We start from the raw sequence: 12,732 nt of genomic DNA, 5'->3' as shown, positions 1-12,732 counted from the left end.
ACCGGGGAGGTTTAGACTGGACATTAGGAAGCATTTCTTTACCGAGAGGGTGGTCAAACACTGGAACAGGCTTCCTAGAGAGGTGGTTGATGCCCCAAGCCTGTCAGTGTTTAAGAGGCATTTGGACAATGCCCTTAATGACATGCTTTAACTTCTGATCAGCCCTGAAGTGATCAAGCAGTTGGGCTAGATGATCGTTGTAGGTCCCTTCCAACTGAACTATTCTATTCTATTCTATTCTATTCTATTCTATTCTATTCTATTCTATTCTATTCTATTCTATTCTATTCTATTCTATTCTATTCTATTCTATTCTATTCTATTCTATTCTATTCTATTCTATTCTATTCTATTCTATTCTATTCTATTCTATTCTATTCTATTCTATTCTATTCTATTCTATTCTATTCTATTCTAGTTAGTCTGGATGGATGGATGGATGGATGGATGGATGGATGGATGGATGGATGGAGACCTCATGAGTACTTCTGAAGGAGGGTGGAAGCAAGAGGGTAAGGAGGTGCCAATGGTATCCCACCCAGTATCCTCCTCTCTTAACAATCTGGCTTTGCACAATGTACCATATTCAAATTGTTCATATGTACAAAATCCATAAAACAGGTCTCATTGGTTCCAGTTTCCTTTTCTTCATCAGCTGCATGCACGCCTTCCAGCAGAGGTGTGGTCAAGAAGAGGACAAGAGATATGCTTACCCCATCAGAAGGGTGGGTGGTCCAGCCAATCTCTGAGGTCTCTCCAGTTGTATCCAGAAGTATTTCTGTTTATATTTTAAGAAATTGAATAAAAAAAAAGTATTTTGTGCTTTTCCAAGTCAGGATAAAATCTTATCTGTCCCTCACACGATTGTCTCTGAAAAAAGCCCCCAAAATATGTCTTGTAGAGGGCTTCCACACACCCAGAATATACACTCATGTTTTGAGATTAAATATGGCAGGCTACGTCCATACTAGTAAATTAAGCAGGGCTAAGACAGGGGCAGAGGCACTGGGCACATAATCATGCTAAGTCATGGTTAGCAAGTTGCTTGGCAATATTCTGTCCAGACGAAAACTGTCGGGCAAAGTGTAAGCACACTGACAGCATGGAGCAGAGTTATCATAATGAGCAGTACAGATGAGACCACCCTCTTTTTGGAAAGGAAAGGGTGAGACAGAGAGATGAGTTATACGAATGCATGCCAGTCTCCTCAGGACCATGGTTGCCCATGCAACACATCTGCAGATGTAAATGTGGACACAAGGCCAAGACACTTTTGTTTCCAGCTCTGGAACCAAATTTCTGTGGGAATTTAGGATGATGACCCAGGTGATCCTGTAATGGGTTCACTTTATTCTGGAGCTGGGCATTAGGCTGCAAGCGTGTGTACGAGTCCCCCCAGTTTTATCAGAAAATCAGTATTAGTCAGTCTCTTGCATTATACCGCTCAGGAGTAGGGTACATGCAGAACTTCACAGGCCTAGCTTATTCTCACAACTAGTCTGCATTTCCATTGTTATTGAATCCATCACTGCAGATCAGTACTAGAATTGACTGCTCTTGGAGATGTTATTCTCCGTTCAGGTTCAAAGAAATACAGAAAAGGTTGTGACAGTGCAAGCTATACACACAGTATTCTCCAGAAGTGAATGTCAAGGTCTGAGACCACCCTGGAAGTTACTGGTATGCAAGCATGTGCACTTTTCTGTGTACATTTTTAGTGAGGACATAGGGGAAGAAAAAGACTCCACTGAATAGGTATTTACATGTGTTGATACATACTGTACAAATTGACTGCTTTTTCTTAAATTCTGGAAAGTCAATCTCTCTTGTCTGCTTATTTTAATTTTCATTTTTCTATCTGGTTGCTTTGTTTAAAAAAAAACCACCAAAAACAAACAAAAAAATAAAACCCCACAGCAACATCAAGCTTATTTACAAACAGGATTCATTATGCCCCTTGCAAAACTTTAATTTAGATATGGTTGTCCCATGTTTTACGCAGGAGAGTTCCCCGATAATTTTTATTTCCAAATTATGGATTGCTGACTTCACTATCCCTATCAGTGCTCCTGGGGATTCACTCCACATTAATCAGCACAAAGGAAAGACTAGTCTCATCCTAAAGCAGATATGATCAAGTAAGCAAGTTTATCCAGACCTCAGGCTTCATTGATGTCCCGGAACTGATGTTCCCTATATTCCTACAGGAGATCATATATTTCTTAGACCTTCCTGGGAAGCCAATGCAGTTCCTTGCTTCAAAAGCAGTGCAAAAATATCTGGGATGGCTTGCCAGAACTGGAAAGAGCTACTGGCTATAGCTAAAGCACAACTCCACTGAAATTACCTCACAGACCTCAGGAAATGCTGAGCAGCTCGATGCTGAAGAATAGCTCAGCTCAGATGGCTCCTCTGAGCGGCACAACATCTGTGAAAGGCCTATGCCTCCTTGAGGCATAGTCTTCCCCTAGGCTGTCCTGGCAGCAGAGGGACTTGACATTCCCCCATGCACATTACTGTCTGAATCGCACAGTCTGGCACAGGGGTTGCACTCTGTCATGTCAGTACTTTGCCACTGGGTTCCCAAACATGGCTTTGATATGCTGGAATAATATACAAGGTCATTTTTCAACAAAGAAAGAACTTTTTTTCTAATCAGGTCTGAGTCTCCCATTTACCGAAGTACAATGCAACTACCCCATGGAAACTCTAGAACAAAATAAAATAAGAAAAGTTAATCAGGGCATGGAAAGCCAGATAAAAGGTGAGAAAGGAAAGGAGACGAGAGAAAATAGAGAAGACTTGCTCAGCAGCCTGGGCTCTGCCACGACTAGCAGGAAGCATATTCTCCAGACAGCTTCTTACCAGTGAGCAAGGTAATCTTTATCAAGCACATGAATATTTCACAGGTGAACAGATACAGGCAGCCTGAAGCACACAGAACTGTCCCTCTCACAGTGAATATTTTAGTCAGGAAACATTAGAAAAATAAGAAAAGTACACAGGAACGTTGTGTGCATAAATCTCATTTGGTGACCTATGGTCAAAAGTCCCTCACTATTTTTCTTCTTTTTCTCCCTCTCCTACTGGCTGTATGCCTTGAATCGGATCCCCAGTCACACTAGCTGCATGTACACTCATAAATCTAACAAGCTGTTAGACTGCTCTCTAATTCTGAGGACAACAGGCATAGTACGGTTCATGTTCACATGGCTAAAAACTCCAACCCCAAGAAGTGCATGGTTGCATCCGAACCATCTCTCAGGAATGGTCCTTGGTCCATCCTAACCTCTGACCTACACCTAGGCAATGTTTAGGAGAAGGTTAGTTGGCATGGGCCAAACCCATGACTGTGCTAATAATTTTACAGTATGAATGACTACATACCAGGGTACTGGTATAAGCCTTCACTTTGCCACTTTATTAGTACCGATGTAACATTCCACATCCTCAGTGTGCTGGGCCAGACCAGTATTCTGCTGCTCTTCAGTGAAGATAGCAATGATCTGTTCAGCTGAATTTACCAACCTGGAAACAAAATGGCTTACACCCTTTCTATCTTGCTCAAAATCAAGGGTCTTGCAAGATAAGATTGGACCCAGGCCCAGGACAGTCCATGATGCTGCTAGAGACAACACTTATTAAGGTGACCTCAGAGTATCAACGGAACAATATTCCACTCTGGAATAAAAATGAGGAATAATCAAGGTATCTGAGCAATCCGGAGGCTTTTAAACACAAGAAATGATGACAATTCTTCTTTGACTCCTCTTACATTTTTGAAGAATGAGACTGTAATTTCTTATTAAGAGTTATTTTAGTTCAAAGAAGAAAAAAATAGCTGATGAGAGATTCTCCTGTATTTCTCTTCCCTAAACTAAAAAAACCCCATCATCTTTTATAGCAGAGTCAAATGGATTCATTACACTCTTCGTAAAACAAAATTCGGAATTAACTATACTCTCATTTCGGTGTCCTCTGTTCTTGCAGGTCAGAAAGGGTGAAAAAAATTTTCAAAGACTTATGCTAGTACCAGTCTATACTTATGTCACAAACCAATCTCTTGGGCTGCACTGTACTACAATGTCAACATCAAGATCAACTGGGCAGAGGTTGGAAGTTGCTATTACAGATCAGGCTGTTCAGAATAGGCATGTTAATGATTTTCAGATTTTGGTTAGCCTATACTTTCAAGCAAGACAAATTAGTGCTTGTGTTACAGGCAAAATGTTCCCCTGATGCAAGAAGATGACAATTCACCCAAGAACAATTGACCCTTGGACAACCTTTATGAAGGCAGAGATGGCTTAACAGCTTTCTGGATTGAAGAACACTTGTCCTCAGTGTCTTAACAGTGGAGTGGTGCAGGAGGAAATTATACATCCCAAGTCTAGGCAAACTATAGCCACTGAAAGTTGATCCTGAGAAGACAGCAAAAGAATCCTTTTACCTGTGGGATTAGAAGCTGGTGCTAAGAATGACCAGACTATAGAATCACAGAATGAAACAAGCTGGAAGGGAGATATAGAGGTCATCTTGATCAACACCCCTCTCAAGGCCAGGCTAAATTACAGTAGGTTGCTCAGGGCCTTGTCCAGTTGAATTCTGAATATATCCAAGTGTACACGTACATTGGTAGATAAGGCAAAGGGCACTAGGGTAAAAGGTAACATTCAGAGAGTTTGCTTTGCTACACAGCTGAATGCCCCAAGCAGTAAAGCTCTCTGGCTTAACAGACTTCTTGAAAAGAACTGAAATATTACTGGGCTTATTCTGCCTTGTATGATCATGCCTCGAACATGAACAAGTAGGAAGACTGCGAATGCTCTCTAAGAGGGCTGGAAAGAGAAAGCATTCCCTGGGCTTGTGCAAAAGTATTGTTAGGGGTTGCCAAATCCAGTAACCTCACATAAGCAAGGCTGCTGCAGCCTGCAGCTCCATGTCCCCAGGTCCAACCAATAGCAAGGTTGAGTGGGTATTCCCAATAGGCACACACACAAATACATGTAGGTACTGCACATATACACATGGCCAGCCACAAAGATCAACACAGACAGAAACACTCACCAGTCATGCAAACAGAAACAGCACCACCAACGGCCTCATCCTGCTCCCCTTTCTGGCTGGTCAGGATGAAGGTCTGTTAGCGGGAAATATATATGCATTTATATACAATATGGATCCCTGCAATAACTGTCCTTAAACATTCAGTCTCCAGTAGCTGACCTCTGGATCTGTGGTCTCCCCATTTGCTGGCACCTGCCCATAAAAGCACCTGAAGCCTGCAGCCCCACTCCTGTTCCCAGTATTCAGACACCCTCACTCACTGATACATGCCTTCACACACGCACACAGGCACACTATGGATTGTCTACTAACTGGCCTTAGGCATGCAGTCTACCCAGTAGCTGGCCCTGGATTCTTGTTCTCCTAGGTTGCTGGCACTTGGACATGTGAGCCCCCAAGGCCCGCAGCCAGTTGCTGTAGTGCTGTCCCATGCCACAGGAGCACACTTACACATACAAACACATGCACAGGCACACACACTATGGATCCCTCCAGTAACTGGCCTTAGACACCCAGCCTACCCAGGAGCTGGCCCTTGGATCATCTTGTCTCCAGTTGCACAGAGATACTCAATATACAGACAGGACTCTCAAAAGAACCCCCAGAACTTATGGTCTCCCCAGTAGTTGGTCTGGACCTTCCTCAGCAGATAGCTCTTCCAGCTGTCTCGCTCACAGAGACACACACATACAAACAGGTGTCTTATTCATCCCCCAGACTCTCTGGTCTGTCCCTGGCTTCCCAACCTTCTTACTCTACTAACCAGTTAGTCTGGCTTGATATTTGCTAGAGATCACAGGCTCACTCATATAAGCTCACTCACTCCAGTTGCTGGCATCACAGACACACAGATCCTATAATCTGTGGTCCAACTTGAGTTCCTGGCACTTGATTTTCATCCACTCCAGGCTCTCCAGCTGCTGGCAGCACTGGCAGATGGGCTCCTATGACCTGTGGTTCAACTCCAGTTGCTGGCATTTAAACATCCATATGCACACATACACACAAAATAAAGCCCCCTCACCCAGGTAACTAGTGAAAAATTGAATTTAATAAGAAGATAGGATAGAATGTGGTGATCACGTGCAGGTCAAGGCCTGACAGGCGTTCTGACCAGCAGCCTGTTTACACATGACTGGGCCCTTATCTCTCTATTTTCTCACACTTGATCCTCCCCAAAACCACCTTGATCCCTCCCTTTCCCCACCTATAGTTCCTCCCCTAAACAACCACAGTAAGTTTTGCAGAAGCCCCAAATGATCTTCCCTACATCCCATAATAAGTCCCATGCCCCTGTTGGCAGTAACTCCCCTCAATCTGGAAGGTGTTCCAGAGAGCACTTCCATTGACTTATCTTAATGGGATCCACCCCTACTCAATAGGCTGATCACGCTCCTGTGATAGCCCGGGGAGAAGCTGGGTCAGGATGCTTATTTCTCTATTAGGTTATTTGGGTCCCCCTGCCTGTTATTATTCCTCTGTGCTCCTTTGAGTGTGGGGAGATGATCCTTTTATCATGCAACTGAACAAATATATTTATATATGTGGGCTATCACTTGGAGACAGAATACAGTGAAACTTTGGGATGCCTTAAATACACTAGAACTTCTTCCAAAACTAAACAGCTATTGTGGTGAAGTAAGTAATATATCAAAGGCTAGTGACATATGCAACTGCAACAAGTATTTTCTTTTTCAAGAATGAGTTGATGAAACAAGTACAAAACCAAACGAAAAGAGCCAAAAAATCCCACTTGTTCATAACTACTCAATACAAAGATTGCTGTTAATTTTTTAACAAAAAATGTCTTTTTTACAGTTCAGCTATGACTTAACATGAAAAAACAAGCTACAGAGTTATAAAATGTGCCTCCTAATATAAGAGAATATATACAAAACCAACCTATATGGGACAAATGAGTTTCATTTTTTTCTTGGATAAATCTATACTGTGAAGTCATTCCTGCAGCGAATGTTCTTGTATTACTTCTGTTCTCATCTGCAACTAATAAAAAAAGTTATTTGGAGTCAATGGGATAGGTATTTAGTGAGTTCCATGAAATATAGTATCTTCTAACTACTTGCTGTGTCAGAGCAAAATGCTGACACTATCAGAACATCAAAGTTGTCATCCGCATGGGGGAATTCTCACAATCCAATCAGGAGTTATGTACCATCTGTGAAAGACAGAAATGACAGCCAAATGGTCTAGGATATGGAAATACACAACTATTTGGAAAGTAGCACAGCTTTTAAGCTTTATGAATGACTCTGTATTTTTCTCTTTACCTCCCCTATTCTTTTGTTAAAGCTCTAGGGAAACTGCCAGGATTAACATGTTGCACTAATTCCTCTGCTGATGTCAGGAAATGCAGACATCAAGAAATAAAAAAAATGACATTAAATGCTTAGTTTCAACTTTGCATATGCAATCAAATTAAATGATTGTCTACAACTTTCCTAGTAATGCAATATAATATGTATTCTTCCACAGCTTAAGAGATTCATTCTGCAAACACCCTGTATTGAGTCTAAAACTTATCCAACTGCCACTGCCAGCAAATTGGCTACTTTTGATGATAGTACAGTGTGATTTTTAAAGTTTATCTATGTTTTTCTGCTTATTTTTTGTTTGATAAACATTCAAAAGTGAGGTTGGGTCTTCCAAGGTTTCACTGAAGCATATACTGAAAGTCCCAGATACTGTATATTACAAGAATGCTGTTCCTTTTCTTTAAAGCTTTCATTAGCTTTGAATATAAACAGTGTTAGTTGCTGCATGAATAGACTCTACTGTCCTACTGGCCTCCAAGGAGCAAAAGCTAGCCTGCAGCTTGTGAACAGTTTCAACATAGGGCTATGGTACATACCTGGGAATGGGGATGTCCTAGCACAAGGACTACAGAGTAATCTATTATGGGAGAAAACAAATCAAGTGGAGTTGCTGAGACTGACCAATGGGATAACCCGGAATACCCCTCCTCTCACAAACAAGCTGCACATCCAGCCCAGTCCCATTCACCTTCTGAATGTCTACAACAGGAGATTCCTCTGCCCTAGGCTTTCCAAGCACGTGGCAAAGATTTTCGCATGCAGGGAAGTGTCAGGAAAGAACTGGGAAGAACGTAACAGAAAATCTTTGCTAGGATTTTAAATAAGTCACGTGAATCACAAGCAACTGAAGTAAAAAGTTAATTTTACTTCCCCCCCCCACCCCCCCCAAAGTAAAATAACATCCATTTAAACCTTTCTTTGTATTTAATAAAACAAAAGGCAATGGTATTTTTTACTCTGAAGATTACCTTTGAGGAAAGTACAGTTTTCCTCCACTTCAAAGTCAAGCCAATTTGAGCAATCAATACATGATTTTCAATAACCCAAGATGACAACCAGTTAATAGAAAAGATAGGGGGAAAAATGAAATAAGAATGCACAACCTTTTTCTTGCATATTCCCTTTTGCCAAGGAGACACTTTTAATGCAAAAAGTTTCTACCAAAGCAGAAGAACTATCCTCTCTGTATCTTGAACTTCTGGAAGATATTTAGAAAGGCTGTCCAGCCATTCTGCAGGCTGGAGAGTTTGTTGTAAAATAAATGCAGTCACTCACATGCAGAACATATCATTCCTTTGGAACATATTTAATGAGTTCTGCAAAATGAACTCTGCTTGTGTTTACAGATGTAAACATTTATAATTCAGTCAAACCAAACCAAATATTCCACAGAAAATTCAACTCTGTGCCCTAGTAAGAGCTGTTTCATTAGCAAATTATCACTTGCTCTCAGCTATTTTGACTGTAGCCCATCAGGCATTCTTAAATTCTATGCTTCACTAACTTTTACAATCAAAAAGGTTAACCTACAAAAATGTTAAATGATAAACTGTAGACAGTAATTACGTACATATAAGATACTCATAGAAATAAAATTTCTCTGTATTTCTTTATGTATTTTTGAGAAAAAGGAAAAAATCTATTTTTTCACCCAGCATGTAGCTCAAAAATAATGTTCCCTAAACTAAAACCTCAAAAACTCTTGCAGAACCATAAACATTGGGAAGTGCAATCTTAATGAAAACTTTTGTGCAATCTTGTTTCCTTTTATAAAGCTGAAATAGTAAGATTACAAATGTCTTCTGTTTCCAGAACAGTTTTCCCTCATGCTTGCCATGCAGCTTTTTTTCTAGGCTAAAAATCGTGTCTGGAAAATTTTGGACAGACATGCTCATTGCTGGTGAAATCAGTGTGTCCAAATACTAGATCTGTATCAAATAAGTCCAGCCTTATGATTCCTTTTTATGCATTAAAAACAACAATAACAACAAAAACATTTTCAACTGCTTAAAAGAACTTCTTCTGAGTCATGAAGGGATTTTAAGTCCCATTAGGTCCTGTAAAAGGGTACTGCCTTCCTTATATCTGAAAAGCATTCTGTATAAAAAGTATTTGCTCTCTTCATAATGCATAGAAAGATGGTTTGAATACTTTGGCTACTTTTCTTCCCCTCTCTATAGCTTCTTCTTTTTTTAACTATTTACACTAAGGTTTTATCAATATTGTTTTTCCCCTGTTAGAAAATTTCAAACAACGCTTAGTTTGAGACAAAAAGTGATTTACATTCAGACTGTTTAAATCTAACTCAAATCTAACACTTGGAAGAAAAATTACCTTGATTGATTTTCCCACTCAGTCAATCCTCTTCAGTTAGAGATGAGACGTATTTTAGACACCACCTAAAACATCTAAGAAATCTTAAAAAAACTAAAGACCAAACTGGATACTCCCTATATTTTTCAACTTAAATCTGAAACCTGAAGTTCAAGTTTCTACTATATATAATAATGAGTCAACAAAATGGCCATGGGCCTTTTTTCTTCCTTATGGATAACTCCGTAGTAAATCAAATCTTTCTACATAGTTATCATCAGACTTTCCTTCCCCTAATGCATAATTCTTCTTTGCCTTTTGACCACAAAATACTTACTTCTGAGATGCAAATCAGCTTTGGAGTGCAGTCCTAGAACCATGTAGTACAGTCACAATGCAAGGTGCTGACTCCCCTGACTCTGAATTGAGAGTTTAAATTCAGCTCATGGGCACCTTTACTGCTTCATCTCCATAGGCAGAATTTTACTGTCCTATTTTAATCCAGGCAATTCAACCATGTGATCTGTGAAGCTGTATCACACAGTGTTTTCTAAATTCTTTTATCTCTACAAACTTACAGGAGTGATCACTGAATTCCAAAAATGTCAGTTCCTACAGGCATCACTGAGTTACTTCATATTTGCAGAGAATGGACATTTTCTCTCCTTTTTCTCAGTTCCTCTACCAGTTACACTAAGGAATAACAGTACTTTGTAAAATCATTTTTAAATCGGCAATTAACAGAGTTGCAGAGATTTAAGAAATTGTATGATAATCTTACATCAATTATTTCCTCTCTGAACTCTCTCCCACCCCATTCCCCTCCTATTAATAGAAGGGATGCTTTAACAAGCTTTCCTCTTCATTATTAATAAGAAACAAACAGTATTTTTTTCTTCCCAATCTCCACCCTCTTTTTCTTAGATCTCACACTATTCTCCTTTCCTTCCCTCTAGGTCTTTCCTTCCTTGTCTCCCTTTGATTCTCTCTCTCCCTCCTCTCCTTTTTCAGAGGCTTTCAGATATGCAAGAGATGAACGTTCATCACAAAGCAGTGCAGTTCATTGAGCAAATGTAGCTGCAAGGATATTTCTTGGAACAAACAAGAGGATTGTTTACAATACCTCTGCCCTTCTCTAACTCTCTCCCATAGCTCTCATCTTATCTCCTGCTCTCATCACCCTCCCTCCTATCATCTGTTCTTTCTTCTCACGTTTTCCTGGCCTCTCTCTTCCCCTGCCCACCTTTTCTCTATCCTGTCTTCACTGCTCTCTCCCTCCCCTCCTCTGCTGGCTTAACACAAACTGCCTCTTCTTGTTAATGCAAAGCATTCTCTCCATGTCTATTATATGAGGCAAGTTGTTCAGATGGCAGAGACGAAAATTCCTGATTTCAGCCCACTGGATGCTGCCTTGTAGAACAGCATGAACATCAAGAGTTTGTTTCACAAAACAAACATGGTGCAAGAACAGGAACACAAGAATCAAATACAAGCAAAGCATAAACAAGGACCTTATTCCCAGGGCAAAAAATTTATTCTTTGAGACTGTCACTTCTGAGATAGCTAGTAGAAATGTTCATTAACCCCCTTCGTAAGAGGGTTTGCCTGTCCCACTAGAAACAATACTAATATCTTTTTACATCTCATGAGATAGTTATCAACAATCAAACAGAAAGACATGTGCTCAATGCTCATCTGGACTAGGATAAGCATACTGGAGAGCACACTTTTTTTTTTTCTCTAGAGAAAACTTTGTTTGTTGCATTATATAAAATCTGTTCTTACCTTCTAGCGAGGTGACTAGATGAAAGAAGCAGACCATCCAGAGCCAACCCATTCCCGCCACTCTTCTTGCACTGATGTCAGCATTAGAATCCATGAAGATTCTCTGTAGATACTACCATCTCCAAAATACACATGACACTCCCTTGAAATGGTCAGAGATTTCCTGGAGTGTTTAATATCTCCCCAAATCAAAGCACAGAGGCCTTCACACAGAAATACTGGTTAAGAAAAAACAGTAGGTGGAAACAGAAATCAGGTTACAACAATACAGAACTGGCAGTTTTTATACCCCCACTCCATCATTTACTACTTCTGAGATACAGGTGAAAAAGAGTAGCACAGACCCAGTATTTACCATATACCCCCACCTCCCACCCTTCAAGACTTCAGTCCCACTTGTTTTGTACACATAGATTTTGAGACATTCATGGCATTAGTGAGAGTGGGGTTCCAGATCAACGTTAATCTGTCCCACAATATAGGCTGTATTCTTACTTAAGTCCTGACCCTTTTCATTTTTGGCAATGTCCCTTGGAAGGTCTCCATTCCATTTCCCCTGTATGTCACTTATAATTACACTTTGCCTTTTCAGGACTCTGCAGAGCAGCAGCCATGACTTGAGAGTTTTCACCATTTATGACAATACAAATCTGCACTCCTGACACACTTGTAACTGCATTTCAGATGCAGGCATTTGTCCCTTTAAGCATATGACTGTACAGAACTACTGAAGCTGGACAGTATTCTTCCCATTAATATGTCATAGGTGAGGAAGCAAATGTGATATTTAAGGTCAAACAGGGAGCCTGCTGCATTAGAGCCAGGAAAAGCACACAAGTCCAAATTTATTATCTTAAGTGGGAAAAAATCCAAACAAAACCAAACAAAACTCCACCACCACCATTAAGAACCTGACATAAAGGTTTATCTCACAGTCAGGGAGCAGCATGTAGCGTAATCCAGCACTGCATTAGATCAATCCAGCACAATAATTTTGCTAAGCAAGGCATTTCTGGCTCCATCTGCCCAATTCTCAGCCCACCAGAGAAATATCATGGTAATATGTAGGTTACATGCAAAAAGCCAGTATGTTTTGTTTCTTTAGGTGCTCTTTGTGCAGAGCATTGAAAACACTTCAATGTCTTCAGTGAGACAGTGAAGCATAACTAAGGAGAAAGAAAAATGTCTCAGGCAATATAGAGAAATGGCTCAGTAACTTGGCTGAAATAGGGGA

General features: G+C 40.4%; 1 protein-coding gene across 1 annotated transcript in view; it reads right to left on the bottom strand.

The window, feature by feature from the left end:
* Positions 1–11,672, bottom strand: part of EPHB6 (EPH receptor B6) — a 57,471-nt gene extending 45,799 nt beyond the window's left edge. Inside the window, exons 1-2 of the mRNA XM_009328566.1 lie at positions 11,499–11,672; positions 714–778 (exon numbers count right to left, since the gene is read on the bottom strand). Of these exons, the coding sequence (XP_009326841.1) occupies positions 714–778; positions 11,499–11,592 (159 nt within the window). The 5' untranslated portion in view covers positions 11,593–11,672. The remainder of the gene's footprint in view (positions 1–713; positions 779–11,498) is intronic.
* Positions 11,673–12,732: the final 1,060 nt, after the last annotated feature.

This window comes from Pygoscelis adeliae, unplaced genomic scaffold, assembly GCF_000699105.1.
Source record: "Pygoscelis adeliae isolate BGI_AS28 unplaced genomic scaffold, ASM69910v1 Scaffold120, whole genome shotgun sequence".
Lineage (NCBI taxonomy): Eukaryota > Metazoa > Chordata > Aves > Sphenisciformes > Spheniscidae > Pygoscelis > Pygoscelis adeliae.
This window is presented reverse-complemented; position numbering and strand designations above follow the sequence as displayed.